General features: G+C 38.5%; 1 protein-coding gene across 6 annotated transcripts in view; it reads right to left on the reverse strand.

Moving 5' to 3' along the window:
• Positions 1-23,019, reverse strand: part of LOC149261385 (uncharacterized) — a 291,611-nt gene that overhangs the window by 165,175 nt on the left and 103,417 nt on the right. For all 6 annotated transcript variants that reach the window (XM_089422115.1, XM_089422123.1, XM_089422117.1 and 3 more), the window contains one exon: positions 8,874-8,941. In XM_089422115.1, the coding sequence (XP_089278241.1) occupies positions 8,874-8,941 (68 nt within the window). The remainder of the gene's footprint in view (positions 1-8,873; positions 8,942-23,019) is intronic.

A 23,019-nucleotide genomic window follows, 5' to 3' on the forward strand; every position in this document is an offset into this window, starting at 1 on the left:
ACATATGGAGAGGCCCTAATCAGTAGCAAATGAAGGAGGAAAGCCATAGTTAAAGGAGCCTTTATCACAGTATGAAAGGACCTTCAAATGCAGCAATGAAAGTGAATCTAAACCGCAGCAAGGGTAATTATATTACAGCGTGGAGGATCTGTGACATTGTCACACTATTGTAGGTGACCGCAAGGTTGCTTGGACATGTTAGTATTGTTCCTAAGCTCGATTTAAACGGAAGGAGAATTTGCAATAAGGAGGTGCTTGAGACTGTTGTTTAAAGGCTAATTGGGTCACTGTGTGAAGGGACAAAAGTTTCAGTCAACTGTTGGGTTAGGCCGCAAGCCATAGCCAGCAATTGGAGGCCTCCTTAAGTGTTGCGTTCAGACCCTATAACGCAGCGTAACATTGGAGATCAGTGTGACGGCTATCCACAATAAATAGGTGGACTGTGGAGTATGTTTAGGGCGCAATAGGTCTCAAATCTTGTGCCCTAACCAGAGATCAAGTTTGCCAAGATATGCTTCAGCATACACAAGTTGCCAGATTAGCATCCTTGTCATGATTAGTGAAGCAGCAAAGGAGGAAGAGTTTTATAGAAGGAAAGCTTCAGTATTTTGGGGAAATTGGTTGAGTTGTTCTAGACATATTATCTGCAGCATATCTTCAGTCCTTGTCATCAGATATATTGTGTCATCTTCATGGTGAAGATCTCTGTTTTCTTCAGCCCCCCACCAGATCGGACACCACGCAAAAGATCACGGATTTCTTTAGAGCACTACCCTCAGCACGGGGCACCAAAAGAACCATAGACCGACCCACAGACACTGAGACCAGATCAGTGCGGTCCCGGGGGGGCCGACCCACCAGACTGCACCAGTGCTCCAGGATTGGTTCCATCCCTGGGAGGCGCCTTAGAACTTCCAGGCGACATCAACGACAGCCCAGTATGCCCACAAGACAGCAGACTTTGACAAGCTTCCCTCAGTTTTCTTCTCTCGACCTCGGATGTTAGGAGTAGGGGCTAGACAGGAGATCCTTCCCCCCCTTCTTCTTCTTCTTCTCCTTCTCTGCTTCATCGCAGCGCTTTGTTTCGAAGCCGCGAGCTTCTTGCTTCTTCATTTACATTTTAGATGTATTTCCTGCTTTTTAAAAGAAATGTTAAAGGGGACCGTTTGGTCCACCGACTTGCATGATGTAATCATTGTAACCGACAATCCCGTTGACCTACTATGGTCATTTGTTGGACATTAATAAAATTATCTTATCTTATCTTATCTTCTCTTATCTGATGTCTGATCTCCTATTTTGGCAAGTCTAGTATTGACTTCAAATGTATTTGTACTATCTCTCTCTCTCTGTTGAACTATTGAAGAATATAAGAAGAATTATCAAGGGTTTCCCCACATAGGGGTTTGTCCCTAGCTGGTGCCACATCTTGTGTCCACTTATCTTGGCTTGTCCTCTGATGTTTATGTTTATGTTTTATTTGCACTTTACTATCATGTTGATGTGATTGCTAATCTGAATATTGTCATTGGGCTAAAATGAAAAATTGAAGTAAATTGCTCTCAGCATAGAACATACCTAAAATTAACAATATTGCACATTTGATGAAGAAGATTATTGCATTGAATCCCTCTTTTCGAAAGGACCATAATCGACCTAAAGATCATCAATTTGGTTAAAGAAAAATATGTTTTTGAATCAAGCCCACACATGTGCAACTTGTCAAGGTCGATTTGGGGTTAATTAATCAAGTGGAACCCCTCTTCATCTCCTATAAAAGGAAGTGTCCTCCAACATCATTTGATACATCCACTACACATATTTCTTCTCTCTGAAATAGCCGCAGAAGGAAGATGACTCCAGCGAAGGAGGAAGGGCAAGGTTGACGTCATGGATGGGTTGTTTGATAGGTTGAGTTCCTTAGGCAGGAGGCTGAGCCTGTTAGGGGCAAGTCTAGGCTTATTTGAGGATTGTTCTGAGCATATTTATCCTTTGTCGCATGTCCGAGTTATATCTTTGGGTTTTAGCGCATGGTGTGAAAACTCTCTCCTAGGTGGGTTGCACCTACAAGGAGCCTTTCTCAAGCAGGCCGCAGACCTTATCTTGCTAAACAATGGGCCGAGAGGGTAAGCATCTGCCTAGGTGGGCCACAAACCTATTTTGGTTGGCGTGAAGGCTTGTTTGGGGGTTGGATCAAGCTCGGATTTGAAGCAGAAGGAGGACAAATTATCATGAAGCAATGCCGCAAATGTAGAAGGTTGTTTTGGGTGAATTTGTGAAGACTGTAGCAGTGTGCCCCTTGCCCTAACTAGGAGCAACAAGCTACAGCAGTAAACTCCAACACTTGTAATCATAAGATATGATGTATTCGTGTAGTCTTGGATGCTAGTTGGATGGTTGTCCAGATTGGACAATTTGTAGTAGCTTCTTGATGGACTGCAAGTAGCCCTAACCAGACCAAGGTCCTTCAGCAGTATGACACCAGCTTAAGAGGACACAATTGGATTGCTCCAGAATTGCAACTGTGATAGGACCATCTACTTATCTAAGGGCAGTAATATTGGATCTTCAAATTGGCAAGTCAATAGTGAATTATTGTACTCTCTCTCTACTAAACACTTGATATTAATAATAAGAAGAATTGATCAAGGGTTTTCCCGATTTTGGGGTTTTTCTCTGGCTTGAGCCAAATTCTTGTGTTCTTTTGTCTTGGCTTGTCTTTAGCATTTTTCGTTTATGTTCAATATGATAATGATTTATGTGATTGCTAATGAAAATAATATGGAATATTGAGGTAATTGTCCTAAGCAAAGAAAACGTTAACCCAAAATTAACATGGTATCAAAGCTCAGGTGAGGACAAGCCCAAGTAAGAGAAAGAGCAATCACTTAGAAGTTTGTTGACAAGTCTCTATGATCTCCTTCCTCTGGAAATATGAAGGTGGAAATTGCATTCATCTAAAGTAACAACCCTTGCCCAATACTTTGAACAGTAAGAGATCATTTAACTTTGTCATCTTCAAGTTTTGGTCTAGGTCTATGCTCTTGTCCCCTAGGTCTCTTTTGGGATGTTAACCTTGCACCCTAGTCCCATGGCATCTCTTTCACTGAGCTATTGATTTTAAGGATGGTACTACATGGGAAACCCTAATTTTGATTGCATGGTCCTGGTCCCCGATTTGCATATATTACTCTCCTTCCGCTCATTACACCCCCAATCATCTCTCCTCCCACCTGGGTCCACATAGGGTCAGCCACCCCCTCCCCTTGCCCCACATCTTGGGTCGGGCCTGGAATGATGCCCAGAGATTCATGTAGCGAAAAAAAAAAAAAAAAAAAAAACATAATTGGCCACATTCAATAGGAAATTGTACAACAAAATGCAAAAGATGGTCAGGACAAAAGCATTTAACACGTGGGCAAAAGCCATGACATGAGCTCTACCCCATTCCATGGCCATCACCCTGGTTCCTACCTTAGTCACCGAGTTCGGCGAATTTGAATGAAAAAATTCAAAATTCGCCGAACAAAATGGCGAACTCGAACTTAAACGAATTCGAATTTCAAGGCGAATTTAATTGTTTAAAATCGTTCAAATTCGTTTTGAAATTCTTTGAAATTCGTTAATATTTGTTTGAAATTCATTAAAATTCGTTTGAAATTCGTTAAAATTCATTTGAAATTCGTTAAAATTAGTTTTTAAATTCTTTTCAAGTTTCTATATGTCGAATTTTATGTCGAACTTTATCGGCAAAATTTCAAGTGCCGAAATTTATTCGAATTTCAAGGTCGCCGAACTCGAACACGAACACGAACCTGGTGACTTAGGTTCCTACATGGCCCTTGATGAGCCTCTTTTATCATTTAGGAACCCATGATTGTCCTAACCCTCGGTGGGTGATGAACTGCCCCACCTTATAAGGGAGTATCCACTATTATACTTTATGCATCATTATCTCATTACTTAGAACCTCAAGTAGTTAACCAAAGAAAATCATAAAAAGGCAAAAGGAATGTGAAGAAGGGTGGAAAAATCAAGGCCGAGGTAACTCATGCACCACGATTTCTCCCTCCTACACATCATTTACCCAATTAGCTACCCTTGTACCATGACATGTGATCCAGGTTGTCCCCTTTCATTCCCTACTCCATTCCATCATTATGCCACATGCCACCACCATTTGAAGGATGTACCACGGACATACCACCCCCTTTAGAGGTAGAAACCACCTAATATGGTGCATGGTTAACCCTATTTGGAGATGGGAGACATTAGCACATGCCAAAGCCCACTATGGAAGGGCATGCCATATGAAGTGCTCACTTGTTATCCATGGTTTATAAACTCTTTTACTTGATTTCTTTAGTGACTTGGTGTGCTAGAAAGCACGAGGACGCATTGGATCTTATACAGGATTGCAGGTGGTTTCCATTTGGATTTGGTCTCCCTATACGGGGTCCTGACCCCAGAGGGATAAATTGGCACATGTAGGGTGTGTGTAGAGAGCCATGGGCCTCCACAGTAGCAAACAACACTCCATGGATCCCCACAACCATTCAGAAATTGGTCGTGGTTCCTTTAATGGACAAGGAAGATGCACTTGATCCATCATGCTCAGTTGGCCCCAGAGTTGCACCATACACTTGGTAGATGATCCAAGACTCGCACGATGATGTAGCATCACCTACACCATCATCCAAGCCCTTGCAGGCGATCTACAAGCATTTTCAATTTGTTTGGAGACCCATGAGGACACTTGTGTGCCCCCACATGTCATTTGGAGCACCACAGGGTATTACAAGGGGCCAACCCCTTGTCCACTGCTTTTGGTAGTTCAACTACACATTATGGCACATATGGACTCCATTAGGCCTCCTCCAAGGCCCAGTGACATGCACTATTCATTATTCGACCTCTTGAGAGGCTTATTCTTTTATTTATGAGCTAGTTTGGTGGGCTTGTCACCAAAAGTTAGTTATTTTGCACATTATTTTATTATAGGGGCTAATGTAGGCCTAATTAGCTAAATCAAACTAATTAGAAATGTATAAATACAAGTGATGTGAATTCATTTTAGAATCATCACTTGGTTAAATTTGTATCTCTTTAGAGAACTTCGCTATCCTTCTTGGTGGACAAAATTTTGGAGCATGGAATGAATTTTGATGTTTGGATCATTTTCTCTTGTCTTGGAGCTTCTTGTTTGGCAATTTTTTTATGGTTGGATATACTCTAATACATGTAAGTGCAATTTTAATGCTATTCTTTGCTCTATTTTTGTCACATACATTGTTGTTGGGATTTCGTTATTCTAGGGCTAATTTGTTGCATCTATTATTGCAAAGTTGTGGAAATTTTGTTTCTAGATAGTGATGCTTCATGTATGGGCCATGTATGATGAGTGAATGTTCCTAGGGATATTTCATGGTTGAAATTTATCTTGATAAGCCATCTATTTTGCAAAACGAAGTATAAAGTCTTTGAAGTTGCTCTCCTTTGCCCTAGTGCTAAGTGAAGTTGCCTTTAAGGCCTCCTTGACCAAGAAAATCAAATCCAAATTCATAATCATTCTTGACTCCAATCTCCCCAAAGGATTAGGCACTGGTCTACCATAGGTGATCACCCTAAAACTTATTTTTCTTCACCTTCTCCTCTTCTTTCTAGGTCTAGCCCCATAGGTCACCTAGGGCATCGAATATCTCACAATCTAGCCATCCAAATACTTCGATTTTTGGTCCACAACTGCATTGGTGTGTCCTCAAGAAGCCCTCCAAATTTCATGAGATTCCGACGGTGGAATCTTGAGATATCGCAAGCCCTAACTCAAAGACCAATTCTTGCCCTTAGTTTTCCTTAAGCTAGTTACCTCATAGGGATCATTGTGCCACCTTTCATTCAAAAAAAAATCTTTGATCCCCTTCTCTTCCCTGATTAGGTCAAGCTCATCATTGGTTGCTAAACCCTCCCCCCTTGACCTAACCTAGGGTCCATTTGGTCCCGTACGGTCTTGTTTCCTATCAAAGCTAACTTTTCAAGGATCACTTAGGAATCCAAGTTCCATAAAGATTTTGAGGAATAGGAAGTTTCATTGCATGACATACTCCCTAAACCTAACCCTCAAATCCTCATCAACCTTTCCAAGAAAAACCCTACACCTTGCTTACAAAGCAAGCAAGCCTTAATTTTGAGTTTGTCCTTGGAAATGGTGATTGGAATCACTTCTTATCGATTGCATTGATATAGTATAAGTGAGACCTCATACTAGGTCTCCTCCCATCAGTGAAAGTTCGTAAAGAGTAGGGAGCCTTCGCTGAGGTGACAGTGGGCTAAGTCTCCATTATTGCCCTTGTCCTAGCAAGTGCCCCTTTAGGATTACCTTTAGGACCCCTGCTAGTTTGAGCGGTAACAGGCTATTCCTCAAGCTTCTATATGCCATTGTATGCCCTAAATATTCATATCAAAAAAACCCTACCTTACAGCAGCGTTCTTCTAAAACATAAAGGTCTTAGGAAGGTGTACTTGTACTCTTGGCAACTCTTATCTCAACCTTTCAAGGTTTGATTGAAACCTTTTCCAAAAAAATTTAAACCTTGCATCACCCTTGAGCCCTCACCAATTGAATATCTTTATGGTGATTTCTGTAGGGAAGCCTCCCTTGTGATGATAATATCCACCACTAAACAACTGGAGAAAAGTAATTGAGGTGACTGTGGTGGTTAATCTCTTATTTCCATAAGACCTATGTTTCCTAGTGAGGCTTTGCATTAGGTCTACTAGATTTTGCAGTAACAGTAGGATTGCGACATTTTCATTGAACTCTATCATGTGTGAGTTTATGGGATTAGCATTTAATCAAAAGCATGAATCCCTTTACGTAACTTGATCTTGATGGTATTGATTGTTGAACTCCTCTAATGTTGGTGTTATCAATTGTTGAACTCCTCTGCCATGGCCTTAAAAAAAATGCACCTTTCACTTAAACCAAAATAATTGGTTAGGCATGTTAAGTCTTTCCTACCATATTATAAGGTTGAGGAGATGAACCCTTCTCTCAAACCAAAATCATTGGTTAGGCATGTTAAGCTTTAAAAATTTCTACCGTATTATAAGGTCGAGGAATTCAAGTTAAAGACATTGAGCCCGCTGATGTTTATATAGTTATTTTTCATGAACCAATTTCTAGTCATGGTGAATCAATGGTGAAAGTTTGATGAGTGATCACATTGATCAGTGATTTGTCATAGGCCAATGGCCCAATAGTTTGTGGCGAATCAATGATGAGTGATCACGTTGATCAGTGATTTGTAGTAGGCCAGTGACCCAGTAGCTTGTGGCATTGTTTTTGGACTCTAGAGGCCATTTAGTGCCTCACTCATTATGTATTTCTCTGTTGATATGTATTGCACTTGGTGCCATGTAGATGAGAAAACTTTGCATATTTTGTATCTGATGGTTTGGAATCATGGTTTGAAATCTTAAAAATATTTTTTTCATTAAAAGATATTTTTTTTGTATTTTTTTGAAATCCAGTTCATTGGATCAACTCCAATCCAATTCCGGTTCGAAACCTACTTAGATAGTTGGGCCAATTCAAAACCCGATTCCGGTTTTAAAACTATGAATTTAATATATAAAAGTTATGAATTTATAATATCATCTTTACTTTAATATACATGCAATTAATATTATTGTTTTTTGAATAATATATATATATAAGATTTTAAATCCATTTATACTATTTAAATTTAAAACCAGTCAATGGTGGACAACCTTGTTTACTCTTATGCTGCAGTGTGTAAAATATCTATGATATTCGTTGTAAACTGCAAAACTAGCCATGTAGGAGAGCATGGGGAAAAAACCATCAAAGGTCACTGGCGTTGTTTACTCTATAATTTGCATCAACACTCAGACATGTAAAATTTAATTTGTTTCATTGTAACCTGCAGACCCCTAGCCAGGTAGGAACACATATCGCCACATTAGAGCATTGAAAGTGTGTCAAACCTCTGAAAGAAGTCACGCAAGGACAAAATTAAGTTGGCTTCTATATCCTGGCATCAGCCCTTCCTGATTTGACAGTTATAATGAGTGGCAATTTCACCTTTCTATTAACCTTTTGAACACATGCTGAATTCATAAAGAAGTTCACCGATATTTAATTCAGTTTTTAAGATTCACCGAAATTCAAATTTCAAGCTTGAAATGCAGTGAAACCAGTGACTTGGGTTCTTGCAATAGGTGGCATTTGATTTTTGTGATAGCATGTCACTTGTTATTTAGCCATATCACCTTTCAATTTTTTTGCTTGCTCAAGCTGGTGGCAGCCTGCTATCTAAGTGATCTTTCTTTGTGTAATCGAATACTAGTAAATATTGTGATATGTTTTCTTTTGATAGAAGCTATTGAAAAACTTATTGAAAAAGGAAAACATTTAGTATAGACATTTATTTAGTCATGTTTTGATTGGGAAATTCTATCTAGTTTACTTATGCCATTTAGAAAATAACTTAGCTTGTCTTTCTTTAAGGACTTCTTCAATGAGCGTAAATAGTGTGGAGAAATTCTCAAATTGAATGCATCATGAATCTGATATGGAAAGTTCGCAATCAAACAGGTACTTGAACAACTCTAGAATGTTATCCCTTTCAAAAAGACTGATATTGACCCAGAAAGGTAAGATCTACTGAAATTTTGTTTATTAAAATTGCCATCCATAGAATTTGTAAGTTGTCGATGAATTTATAACAATTACTTCCATCAAAAACTCAGATAAATTAACTTTTGATGATAAACAAAGAAAAACTAGATAATAACTTACAAGTTGGATTTCTCGAGTCAAACCAACTCAATAAAATTTGCAAAAAACTAACCTCGTCAAGAATATGTTGAATTGTCTCAGTGGCTGTAGTTACACTTTTGACAGATGGCCCATCCACAACTGTAAGAAGAAAAAGTATATTAAACCAAATCGCCAAACCCTTTGAGAAATGTGTGCCTTTTCTCTTGGCGGAAAAAAGAAGATTTAACAACTTAGTGAACTGAAAAGTCCACATCCTTTGAAACCTAGAATTCAAGTTTAAAGTCCATAATTTAGATATTAAATAAAATGTTGATCTCTAAGCTGGCACCTTACTCATTATGCAAAGGAATTCTTCATATTGTTTTTCTAGTGAACACCAAATCATTGTAAGCTGCATTGCTTTTACTGTAAGCTGGTTGTGGCTAATAGTGCTCCTATTAAAATTCAAGAACTAAAACAATCTCACCAGCTAAGGCACAAAAATGATAAGCTAGAAAATGTTAAAGTACATGTCAGATTACAATGGTGTTTAGATATTAAACATAGGCATTAATACTAAATAGAATCACTTCAACTCTAAGTTATTATATTCTTTATTTCACTTTAAGTGTTTCTCAGTCTATTCCACATTCATAAAGTGGATTGAATCGACTAGAAAGTGCGGCTTAAGTGGAGACTCGAGAGTGAACCAGTAAATGTTTTCTATTTTCCTCAGTGTACAGAGGAGTTGGAAGTAGGTGTGGTTGCTGATTTGGTGATTCTGGAATCCAATAATAAACTGACAGATTTCTGAGTGTTTTGCCGCTGATATTGAGCAGATTGATCAGAAATCTGTAATTAACGTGTTTTGGTGCTGATCAGAAATCTGTAATTAATGTGTTTTGGTGCTGATGTTAAAAATTTGACAGCCGCAAAGGAAACCAGATAAGGTTAGGTTTTGATCAATGTTAAAATATTAACATGTTAGAGAAAATCATAAAAAGTTAGCTTTTGAAAAAATGTTAGGTTCTGATATATGTTAAAATATTGACATGTTAAAAAAAACTGTAAAAGGTTAGTTCTTGAAAAATGTTAAAAAATTAACAATCTAAACGAAGCAATTGTTGTTTTTTTTAACCATGGAATCAGGAACTGGATCACACCTATGGTCTGCCACAATTGTTTTTTATTTCAGGTATTAATTGAAAGTACGGTGAGTTTGGTTTTTAACTCACAGTGCTCTCACTTAATAATATCAGATTTTTTTAGTTGTTAATTGAAAAGATGGTACTTGTAGGAATCGTTGATTCATTATGTCCATTAGCTAGCTTCTTATTTTTATAGAGTTTTGTTTTTTTAATTTTTACGAGTACCTTAATAAGGAGATAAATTCAACTCCTTTTCAATGAGAAATATCTCATAAATATTTAGGACTTTTGTTGGGAATTATAGCTCTCCTTAATCGATGAGAATTGGCCATGGAAGTTTTCTCTTATGGGTTTTGATCCATTTCAAGACAATCCAGATCACCAAAATTTCTAAAATAAGATCCAATTCAGTGGGGATCATAATAAAACTTTTCTTTGCCAAGACATAGAGAAGTTGAATTTGTCCACTTATTGATTCACTACTTTTTAGTTAATATCATTCATGTGCTGTTTTTTTAATAGTAATGAACTAGTTCAATGAAATATATGTTGGAACCCTATTAACATTAACCAACCATGAGTTTTTTTTTTCTTTTTAATGAAATATATGTTGGATTCCTATCGGCATTCATCACACCTGAGTTATGCAAGTGTGCTAGTATAAAAGCATTGTAAAAAGTTATATATACAAGCAGTGATATTATAATATAGCTTACAAAGTAATATCCCTCAGGAAAATTAACAGCGATAAACAAAGCTTGCATAGCAAAAACAACACAATTTCCACACAATATTAAACACCCGGAAAGACACCAAAATCTGCGCAAAATTGAGCCATTTTACTATAATAAAAAGGGGGTACAATATAAACTCAAAATGTATGCACTTGGGCTTGCCCAAGGCAAGCTAACAAGACCCAGGTGAAGGAATCAGCTGCTCAGCCACTAGGAAGATGTCCCCTCAAATGCTCTGCGCTGGCCCCAGAAACTGCTGCTAGGTCCTCCTCTGGTGCTCAGAAAATTCATGGAAATTAACATTGGTCTCCCCAAAATAACCCGCCAAAACCCAGAAACAGTTTGGCCATGTTGTCGTCTAGATTGTACAGGCACCTGCGACAACCACTCAAGACGGGAGTTGTCACTCTGATCCCCGCCCACTCTGTTCTAGTTGTCTCCCAACAACAAGCTATGAGGGATAGCCCCTATGGAATGAGGTGAAGGAAAACAAGTTGGAAACCAACTTGTTTGGGAGACACGGATGAGTTGCCTAGTCACTTGGATGAATTTAAGCAAGATTATTAGTTAGATTATATTTTAAAGTATGAGACCAGTGCCTTAATGGAGTCACAAATTCTTGCTTATAGTAAATTGGAACAAAATGACCGGATGGACACTTGCTGCTTTAGATGATTAAGTAACCTATATGATATGCAAGTCCTAGGACCTATGTGGGATGCAGTGACCTTGGATAGTTTTAGATTATATGCTTAGTTTAAATGTAACTTTCCCTTAACTATTTTGAAGTTGGGCTCCAAGGTAGATTGTGGGACGGAGGCCAATAGGGAGCAGGCTAGGGCTTGATTAACGATACCTTTTGTTAGGCTCCTATCACCCGATGCCTCCGGTGCTGCAATGGCTGTGGCTCTGATGACTGCAAAGTCACCATGTTAACCACCGAAGAGTTGTCGATGCCCCTCAAGCTAAATGAAAAGGGTTGCCCTATATTTCTATCAACCTAGCTTATGCTAGGAGGTAAATTATTAATGCAAGCTAGATCTAGGATGCTTAATGCAAGATGATGAGTGAAATTTATCTTGAGTTAAGATTGTTTAAGTTACTTAAGTACTTAGTGAGAATCAGCTTATTACAAGAGTACTTGACAATGATGAGAAGACAATCTTGAACAAGATAAAGTGCTTTAGAGACACAAGTGCAAACTTCAATAAATTCCCACTAGATGCTTAACCAATTAGATCAACTTATCCACAAAGATATGAGATGCCAATCACAATAATGTCAATGCTCAAAACCACTTTAGATCACCAATGAGAAAAGAGTTAGATGTTGGAGTGCTTTTAGTGCAAAATTTAGAAATTTTTGTAAAACTTAGAGCAAACCACACAAGTGTTAGATCCCAATAGTCAAATCAGCAGTATCACTTCAGAAAATTCAGCATTTATTAATGTTATGACAGCAGTAAGGAAATGCTAAATCAATAATGCTTATGCTTGCCCAATATCACAAAAATATGTCCAAGTACCAAGTAATCTTGATTAACTAAAAAATCAGATATGTTAGCCTTCTTAAGATGTATTCTTCAGTAAATTTTCAGATCTGAAATATTTGTTACAGCAGTAGATTAACCAATAGATCAGCAAGCAAATGATATCAACACCAACACCCAAAATGCCCAAAAATAGTAAAAACTCACCAAACTTGAAAAAATCAATTTTTAGGGCCTTTAGAGGGTATGACTCAGAAAATTTCAGATCTGATATGTTTATTACAGCAGTAAATAAATGACAGATCAGCCAACTAGCAATGCCTAAGACAATGCCCAAAATGTCCAAAAATGGCAAAAAAATACTGAAAACTGAAAACTTCAAATTTTTTATCCTAATTAAGAATGTGCTTCAGAAATTTCAGATCTAGAATTTTCAGTTATGCAGAAAATTCCAGCCAACAAAAAATTAGATCTAAGCCAAATCCAAGATGCCCAAGAGGCCAAAATTCATGAAAATCAAGATTTAACAATTTTGATCAATTTTGACCATTTAGTATGTGATTTTAGGGCTTAATTCTTACTGATTTAATTGTTGTAATAAAACAGAGATAAACTAGGGTTTAGAGGTCAAACCCTAGGCCCAAGGCCTTGAAGATCCCTTGGTCAAAATTTGTTGAAACTTTGGGATCAAGTTGCCACCTGAAAAATAGAATTTTTGAGCTTCAAAACCTGCAAAACCACCAAGTATTCAGTGCTGAAAAATCAAAGGAGGGTTTTAGGGAAGATTAGGGCAAAAGAGGCCAAGAAAAACCAACGCTAGGCCAAAGAAGGCCAATGTTTGGGGATAAGGGGGCTAGAGTGATAGATCAAGGAAAAAAGGCAAGAGGAGGCCAGAAAGAGGCAACGTTGGAGGAGAAAGAGCCTCAAAGGCTTGATGCAGGGGTAACAGGTCTCAAAAGGGAGGACGCTAAAGGTTTTGGGCCTCAAAAGACCATGGAAAACCCTCAAGGGCAGCCCTCTAGCCTTCTAGAGGGAGGACGAGGCCCAAAAAGGCTACGACTAGCCCTGAGAGGGGCTAAAACCCTCTGCGTAGAGCAGGAAGGAGGAGGAGGAGGAGGCCTTTAGGCCTTATAGCAAGCCCTAAAGGGCTGAAAATGCTAACGCATGCGGTCACTGGACTGACGTAAAGGTTGAGGAGGCTAGATCTAGGCCCGAGAGTCCTGAAAAATGAAAACCCTTGTCTTGAAATAAAAATTCTTTTTGGGATCTAAATTTTGCCGCCAAATCTTCAGTGAATAGCCTTGCAAAATTTTAAAGATTCTAGATCTTACCCTCAAGGGCCTAGATCTAGCTCTTCCTTCACTTGATCCCTTGATCCAACCTGCAAAAATAAAAATACAACACCCAAACCCCAAATATATACAAAATAAATCTAAAAACTCCAACCCAAGTTAGAAAAATAATTTACAATTAAAATTACAAAATTATTTTACAAATTATACAAGGGTTTTTAAATGAATTTTGAGAAAATAATTTTTATAATATTTTTCCTTTGATGAATGGCTAAAAATGCTTCAGAAAATTTATGCTCACTATAGCCTTAGCAAAGATTTAATCCACCATATAAAAACTAAAAATCCAAACAAAATGATCCTTGCCCATAGTCTGTGAACTTGGAGACCAAGGATTGAGTACCTGCAAACACTATGTATTATCTCAAAATAATCACATCAAGCACAACATAAGAAGCCCATAGTCAATACATACCATAGATCAACGAACAAGAACGCCTCGAGTTACACCCCAAAGTCTTTTATTATAGCAGAAAAATAGTTCCTAATGGGACAATAGTTTACAAAAATGTTTCAGCAGCAATATTCTAACCAGAGATCAAGATGCTAGAGACTCAAATGACTCTCTAATTTATAGATGAAACAGCTAGTTTCTTTGATCCTTGTCAAAATAATCATGGTCAATAAACAATTCAAAATCTTTTAATCTTCGCCCTTGATTTTGTATTTTTGAGGAATTTTCGAATTTAACATTTACTTCCATTTTAATTAACTCAAAGTAATTATTTTGAGCTAATTTCCTCAAAAATTTGACTTTGACTTAACCACCAAGGTCCAAGGGTCCAATTTTTCTTGAAATATGCAATATTCCCTTAGTGGAGAACCTTTAAAAATTGACTCTTTTAAGACCCGCGAATTTTTCCATTTGGAGAATTTATTTTCCTAAGACAAATTAAATTCGACTCTAATTAATTCGTTTTCTCGCTTAGGATTTAATTTTATTTTGCCAGAAAAATTAATTAATTTACAAATGAGGGGATTTAGTATTTTTCTAACCCTCTAATGCATAAGATTTTACATTTACAAGACTCAAAGAGGGAATACACATTTGGCTTAGACCCTCAAATCATGGAGTTCATCAAGAGTTTGAATGGTCTTCATTCACTCACATCTACATGGAGCTAAATGTCAAAGCAAATGAGCTCTCCAAGGAAGTTCTATTTCTCCATGACAGGTCTTTTATTATGCATGAATTCTTTGAAGATCATCTAGTTCAAGATATGTCTCTCTATCTAATTTCTATTGTTGTTAACTGTTTATATTTGAGTGCTATTGTATTCTTGAATATGACCCATAAAATATAAGACAGATACAGGAAGATTCAAACTGGTATTTTCTCTAAGGTTATTGGTCCTTCAGTGGACATCTTTTCTTATTTTTATTTTTTTGGTGAAACCGGTATTAGATAAAAGTGCCTCTTTAGGAATTTTCATTGTCCCTCGTGGGGGGCGGCACATGTATATTTCTCTTGGAAATATAAATATTTTTTCCGGAGAATAAAAATATTAAAAGAAAATGGGAAAAGACAATAGATACAAATAATCATATGTTCATAGAAGCTTTCAAAAATCTAAATTTGAGTTGCATCCCCATTTCTTTTTATTTTACAAAATGATATAATAAGGGCTAAAAGCCACTTACAACCATGTGACTTCCAATGCAACGAAGAGTAAACATGGTAAACTAAATCCAACCCTTATTAGGCAACACGATTATCATGACGAGGTTACTCAGGATGTAATATGACTCCCTTGTTGAACAACGTCTTTACTTGGCCAATACCAAAGGAAACTTATAGACCAATCCCTAAGTCAAACTAAACAAAACAAACAGGATCCAAACTAAAATGTACTACCTAGGAAATTGATATTGTTACTATACCCTAAAAGGGTTGCATTCACCCATAACTATAACTCCGTGATTGAATTAGTAACTTCAATCAGCATGTATCACAAAATAATACATGATGTCACCCAAGCTTTATCAAAAGATTAACATCCTTCACACCCAAACTATCATGAATAAATTTCTAGTCGGTTTTCAAGGGATTGAAGGATCTTGGATGATGAAGAACTAGAAGGCTAACCTCCTTGATCTACCTAGCTATCTCTTTTTCAAAAATATGAACAATTGATATTTAACAGAAGGCAACGAGAAAATGCAATCTTCTAAATGGAAGAATAATGTCAATAGTGGTTTTTCTATTTTATGGTCTTTTTGTCATTGATATAATGATAAGCATTCTCACTAGACTCTATTGCGATACAATGAAGTCACAAATTAATTAAGCCCCACATTTCTAGACCGACCAATATCAAGATCAATTCTATCATCATTAGTCAGCAACAAATCCTAGCACATCTTCCTCTGCTAAAAATTCAGTGCTAAAAGCATATTATATAAGCAATAATTTTCACAAAACTGATATCATAAGCAAAAACCTCGTGACACTCTCATCCCTATCCATTATAAAATTATAAATACAGGAGCAAATTGAAGTCAAAAATGTCAGCATGCTAATATGTTAAATTTGGCAACTAGGGCCAAACTTCACCTTGGACAGCTCATATGATGAAGCGGATATTTTTATTGGATTCCTCTTTTCGAGAGGTGTAGGATTGATCTAAAGATCATCTCATTCTGACATGTATAGATGGAATTATGAATTTATTTCTTCTATGGACAAATTGTCAAGGTCGGCCAGCGATCTAATGTAGGCTCAGAAGCCCAAAAGACACGTCTCTTCACCCTCAACGTTGCATATAAATAGAAGGAGCATCTACCTCATTTGGACATTAATCACCACATACATTTTTCTCTCTCCTCATCTGATTGGGCTTACAGATTTCTGGGCAGCCTATCTCCTCCACACGTGTGAAGGACAAGTTTGTAATTTTCTGTTTTCTGGGTTCACCGAATTGCAAAAGGGTTTACCAGCGTTGACTGGGCAGCAGTTGACATTGTTTGACTGTGTTTTTCCTTGGAGAAATTATGTTTGGGCAGGCCACATTTCTGGGCACAAAAATCAAGGCAATCTGAGCTGTTTGACAAGCATTGACCACGTGTTTGACTCTGCATTGACAGAGCTTGACTGATATTTTTGGGACTGTTTTGCGCTGATTTGGACTGCTGTTGGAGACCGATTTGACTGGGTTTGACCGAGCTGATTTGGAGGTGTAATTTTGCGTATTTGACCAGCGTTGACTTTCTAGTTAGGGCATCATGTTGACTGTGGTTTGATTGTGATTGGGCAAGTGAATTTTGTATATTGTACTCTCTCTCTCTGCTGAACTTTTGAAGAATAATAAGAAGAATTGATCAAAGGGTTTCCCCACATTGGGGTTTGTCCCTGGCATGCGCCACATCTTGTGTCATCTTGTCTTGGCTTGTCTTCTACTGTTTTTATTTATGTTCTATCTACATTTACTGTCATATTATGTGATTGTTAATCTGAAAATTGATATTGGGCTAATAAGAAAAATTGAATTAAATTGCTCTTAAGCATAGAACATACCATTGTTATCTAAAATTAACATGGTATCAAAGCCGAGGTGAAGACAAAGCCCAAGCAAGAGTGCAAAGAGTCAATGGCCTCTGCATCTTACTTCGACCCTGATGACAAGCTCAATGATAAGTCTAATTATCATGCATGGAAGATGTCACTTGATTTGACTTTGGAAGAGCGAGATGTTATGGACTATGTGCAGGGAAAGATTATTGAACCTCCTTCAAATGCATCGGCTGCCACTAAGACAAAGTACAAGAAAGGTGAAGTCAAAGCTAAGAAGATGACCAGGGATTCTATTAACAAGCATTTGGTTGCATACATCTCTGATTTGAACACATACAAGGAGATGTATGACAGGTAGGTTGGCATGTTCAAGATTAGCAATGCAAACCAAGTCCTCTTTCTCAAAAACAAGTTGAAGGACATAAGAAGGGAAGAGGTGAAGATATCCAATCCTACTTCATGAGGATTACCGAGATCAAAAATGATCTTCTTTCAATTGGAGAAGTTATCGCTTATAGGGAGCTCACTTTCATTTCCCTTGGAGGTCTCCCTCGTGAATGGCATGGGTTCAACACTACTATCCTCAACAATGACAGGACTCCAGGTTTTGATAAATTGTTGACTAGATGCACTTAAGAAGAGACAAAGATGATGGAGAGAGACATTCCTTAAATAGGAATGAACCTACTGCATTCTCCGCTCATGCTAAAAAGAAGAACAATGCAGGTTCAAAGAAACAATGTCAAGGAAAACCGGGATTCAAAGATAGAAGGAAGGGAAGATGCTTCATTTGTAACAGGTTTGGCCACTATGCTAGGGAGTGTCCTAATAGAAGGGATACGCCTCATGATGATGACAACCACAACCACAACAATTTCAGGGGCAACAACAATAAAAAGAATGACAGATTTAACAACAAAGGAAAAAAATGCTCCTGCTACTCAACATGGAAATGATCGACCTCCCAAAAGATCAAGGAACTCCAGGTACGATGAATCTAATGTTGTAGATAACAAGCAAAAAAAAATTTATCTTATATCTTCCCTCTCTACTGCCTCTCCTCCGGATACCTTGGTAAATTGGTTGATTGATAGTGGTGCCTCAAGGCACTTCACTGGGTATAAGGAAGCTCTTTCAAATCTGATAGAAAATGATATAAATTTGGAAATCACTCATGGGGACAATGCCACCTATCCTGTGAAGGGAGTTGGAAATGTTACTCTTCAATTGAATCAAGGTAACACCATTCATCTACAAGAAGTTCTATATGTTCCTAATTTAAAGAAGAACCTGGTATCTATCTCGGCGATGGAAGACAAAGGATTCAAAGCAGCGTTCATCGATGGAAAGGTACATGTTTGGAATAGAAATTTCAAATAAGCATTTACTCTTCGATTCAGGGTTGATAGCCTATTCGAGTTGGAGGAAGCCCATTGGGAGCTATGTCTTGCGATACATCACTTCAATCCGAATTATGGCACCGAAGGTTTGCTCATCTACATTATAAGGGTCTACCCGAGGTAAGGAAGATAGTGACAAGTATGCCCAATTAAAGTAGAACATGAAGGTGTTTGTCAGGGATGTGTCGAAGGAAAACATACAAGGGCATCATTCCCCTCAAGTGATAGCAAGACTACCAACATTTTTAAATTGGTTCATTCTGATCTATCTGGTATGATGCCCATGACATCTTTGGGAGGATATTTATATTATGTTATATTTGTGGATGATTTCTCTCGCAAAACTTGGATATATTTCTTGAGGAAGAAGGACGAAGTATTCTCATGGTTCCGTTCTTTCAAAGCCTTGGTCGAAAATCAAACAAGGAAGAAGATCAAAATATTGAGGACCGATAATGGAACCGAATATGAATCAAATGAATTCAATGACTATTGTAGAGAAGTTGGCATTAAGAGGGAGACCACTACCGCATATACTCTTGAGCAAAATGATGTTCCTAAAAGGAAGAACCGTTCTATTATAGAATCCACTCGTGCTATGGTTCATGATCAAAGTCTTTTGAAGTTCTTATGGGCAGAAGCTGCCAACACTACCGTGTATGTTCAAAATAGATGCCCTCCTCAAGCGTTGGACTCCAAAACTCCCGAAGGAGTTTTCACCGATAAGAAACCTGATATTTCTCACTTTAGAATTTTTGGTAGCCCCATATATTTTCATGTGCCGAAAGAAAAGAGAAGCAAATTGGATGCATTTGGAAAGAAAGGAACATTTCCGGGCTACAGTGAAACTTCTAAGGCATATAGAATCAATGTGCTTGGTCAAAGAGAAGTGGAGATAAGTCATGATGTCACCTTTGATGAAGATGTTGCCCTTGGGAAGATTAGTAACCTTCCTATTCCAAGGAAGGACAAAGAAGCAAATACAGGAAAGCAGGGAGAACCGCAACATGAGTCGATGCCCGATGTTGAAGGACTAATGGATCCCATTGATCCACCTCCTCATGATCCCTCCTCCTCAAAGAGGAGACCCTCATGGCTTAGGTAAACTCTCGAAGATGTCGAGAAACATGTTGCACCAAGGGAGACATTTCATGAAAGTAAGAAGCCGAATAGGTAACAAGGGTACTTAACTGCCATGAGCACCATTATTCAAACTAAGCCTTGCACATTTGAAGATGTCGGGAAGCACCAAGTTTGGAAGGATGTTATGAACGAAGAGTATGAGTGGATTATGAAGAATGATGTCTAGGATGTGGTCCCTAAACCCAAGAAAAAATCCGTTGTCACCTCGAAATGGCTCTACAAGATCAAGCATGGAGCTGATGGAAGTGCTAAAAAGTTCAAGGCTAGGTTTGTTGCTCGAGGCTTCTCTCAAAAGGAAGGTGTGGACTATGATGATATATTTACACCAGTTGCCAGATATACCACCATCCATTCGATTATAGCCCTTGCTACCTCACAAGGATGGAACCTACACCAGATGAATGTCAAAACCGCCTTCTTGCATAGTTCAATTGAGGAGGAAGTCTATGTAGAACAACTAGAGGGGTTCGAAGTTCAAGATCGCCAAACACATGTATGCAGGTTGAAGAAAACCCTCTATGGGTTGAAGCAAGCTCCTCGAGCTTGGTATGAGAGGATCGACAACTATCTAATGAAGTTGGGTTTTACAAGAAGTGAAGCTGGCTGCTGATCCAAAGCTTACTTTAAGATTGAGAATGATAGACCTCTCATCTTGGTACTTTATGTGGACGATCTCTTTTTGATAGGTGCAAACCCTCTCATTCATCAATGTAAAAGGGAGTTGGCTTCCAAATTCGAGATGAAGGACCTAGGACTGATGCATTATTTCCTAGGGTTGGAGGTCTAACAAAAGTCAAGTGAGATTTTCCTTTCTCAAGGAAAATACATTGTGAAGCTACTTGAAAGATTTGGGATGGTGAACTGTAAGTCCATGACTACTCTGATGGAGATTAACTTCAAGAAGTTATGTGGAAGTGCTATTGGGCCCAATTTGGGAAATCCTTCTGAGTATCGTCAACTTGTGGGGGCCCTGATGTTCTTAGTGAACTCTCGTCTAGACATATGCTTTGCGGTGAATACATTGAGTCAGTTTATGGTCAAGCCTCATCATATACATTGGATTGCTACCAAGAATCTCTTGAGATATCTTCGAGGCACAATCACCTATGGACGGAGATACACTGCCGGGAATGTGAGGCTCCATGATTATTTTGATGTTGTCTGGGCTGGCAGTGCGGTGGATCGTAAAAGCACATCGGGATGTTGCTTCTCTCTAGGTTCTTCTTCAATATCATGGATGAGCAGGAAGCAGAAGTTGGTTGCCCTGAGCACCGCCAAGGTCGAATATATTACTGCTAGTATGGCGTCCTATAAAGTTGCTTGGTTGAGGAAGCTCTTTAATGAGTTGTTTGGACATGTGTTGTATACCATTGTGACCTTCTGCGACAACCAAAGTGGGATTCGTCTTTTTGAGAATCTCGTGTTCCATGACCACTCCAAGCATATTGATGAACAGGTAACACTTTATCCGGGATATGGTACAACGGGGAGCAATAAGGCTCCATCACATTAGGACTAATGATCAAGTCGCAAATATTCTTATGAAGACCCTGGGGAAGGTTAAATTCTTAACCTTCCGCAAACGACTTGGAGTCATGGAGAGAACCTCTTATAAGGGTCTCGTTTGATTTGGCTATTGAGCTCTGGGAGCTTTGGGGGGCTTGGGGTCTTGGAGTAATGAGTGACCATAGGGTGAGTGGTTCACCTTCCCTTAGTGGTGCGCGATGTACAGGGTCAGTGTTTCACCTTCCCCTTGTGAAAATTTGTTGCAATACTTGATTTATTTCTCCTACTTATTTATAATAAGTTATTCACCAATGCTTCAGTAAATATCAAAATAAATTCAGTTGCAAACTTCACAAATTAGGAACTGAAAATTAAAAGGCAAGAGAAACATCAGCATATGAGCAATCACATTGACACAGTTGTTTTTGGACAATCGTCCCCAGAAAAACCCAATGTGGGAAAACCAGTGCAGCAGATCTGAGGATTCTTATTAATGGCAGTAAATATCTGAATACAGTTTGGAGCCCTAGAGAAAAACGGCAATCCACTCAGAGAAGATAACAAAGAATTCTCTCCCACTAATTCTGGAGATTTAGCTTTCTCCCCGGCCCACTGCAAAGTCTCTGTGTGAGCCTACGTAGGCTCTGCATGGAGGCTCCCTCTGACTGCGTCAACCTGGACTGCTACTGCTATCAACGACTGTGATTCCCGGCACTGAACTCTGCTCATCCCCAACACTTCTGCGTCAACCTCCTCCAGATTTTGCGCTGACCCTCTGCATCAATCTCCTTCAGTTGTTGTGTTGTCCCTTCTTGGACCAGCGCTAGCTCCGTTATCCTGCTCTACATATTCACTGGAACTGGAAATCACTTCCTTCTAGTGTTGCCTCTAATCCTCTCTGCTTGATCAATGGTTTGAATTCCTTAGCAAACCCTACCCTAGGAAAATCGAACTGACTGATCAACTCTCTGTGTGTTTTTAAGTGCACCCCAAGCCTCCATCTTATACTTTTCATGTTGAGTCTTCAATGTAGGAATTTACAAGGTAATTTCCTCAGATAGAACACCAAAGAACACCGCTCACAAACAGATCACAAATCAATACACCAGTATTCTTGACGTGGTTAAAGCCCCAAAGAGGGAAACAGTCCACGCCCTGAGCCAACCCGGCGACTTCAGGCAATTTATTAATAAAAGAAAGAAAATTTACATAAGCTTCTCTCATGAACGGTCACCCTACAAATGACCCTCCATGCTCTTTAAATAGATATCATGGACCAATCGGGTGTTAAGCCACGGATCAAGTGTCGGTAATACCAAGGAGAGAATGAATCGTTGGATCACTTCATGTCTAGAACATATCGTGACCGTCGGATTGTAAGTTACAAATGTACATAGTAAAGAAACACACTTTACCTAACTATACACTAGACCAAGTTATACTTAACTACTTCTTATGTGTCGAAATATCCTAACATCCCCCCTTAAGAACAACTTGGAATAGGATTGAAGGATGCACAAATATGACACAATAGGAGAAGGAAGGAGGTATTAGAGCCTATCCCCCCTTAGTGACAACTTCCTGAACTCCAACCATAAATCGAAGTTTAGTAAACTTCGCCTCTATGAGAGCCTTTGTAAAGATGTCTGCAACTTGATCATTGGTTGAACAATATTGCACTTCAAGAACATGGTCATGAATGAGCTTTTCAATGAAGTGCATGTGTAGTTCAATGTGTTTGTTTCACTAATGTTGGACTAGATCTTTGCATAGTTGAATGGCACTTTGATTATCATACCAAAGTGTAGTCAGATGCTGTTGCTAAAAGCCAAACTCTGACAGGATCTGACGAAGCCACAAAGCTTCCTTATTAGCTTCTACGGCGCCACGATACTCTGCTTCTGCTGAAGAAAGAGAAATGGCACTTTGTTTCTTGCAAGCCCATGTAATAGGT

The sequence above is a fragment of the Pinus tabuliformis genome, chromosome 6 (genome assembly GCF_031772625.1).
Source record: "Pinus tabuliformis cultivar Carrire ecotype Pingquan chromosome 6, CPIR1, whole genome shotgun sequence".
In the NCBI taxonomy this organism is placed as follows: Eukaryota; Viridiplantae; Streptophyta; class Pinopsida; order Pinales; family Pinaceae; genus Pinus; species Pinus tabuliformis.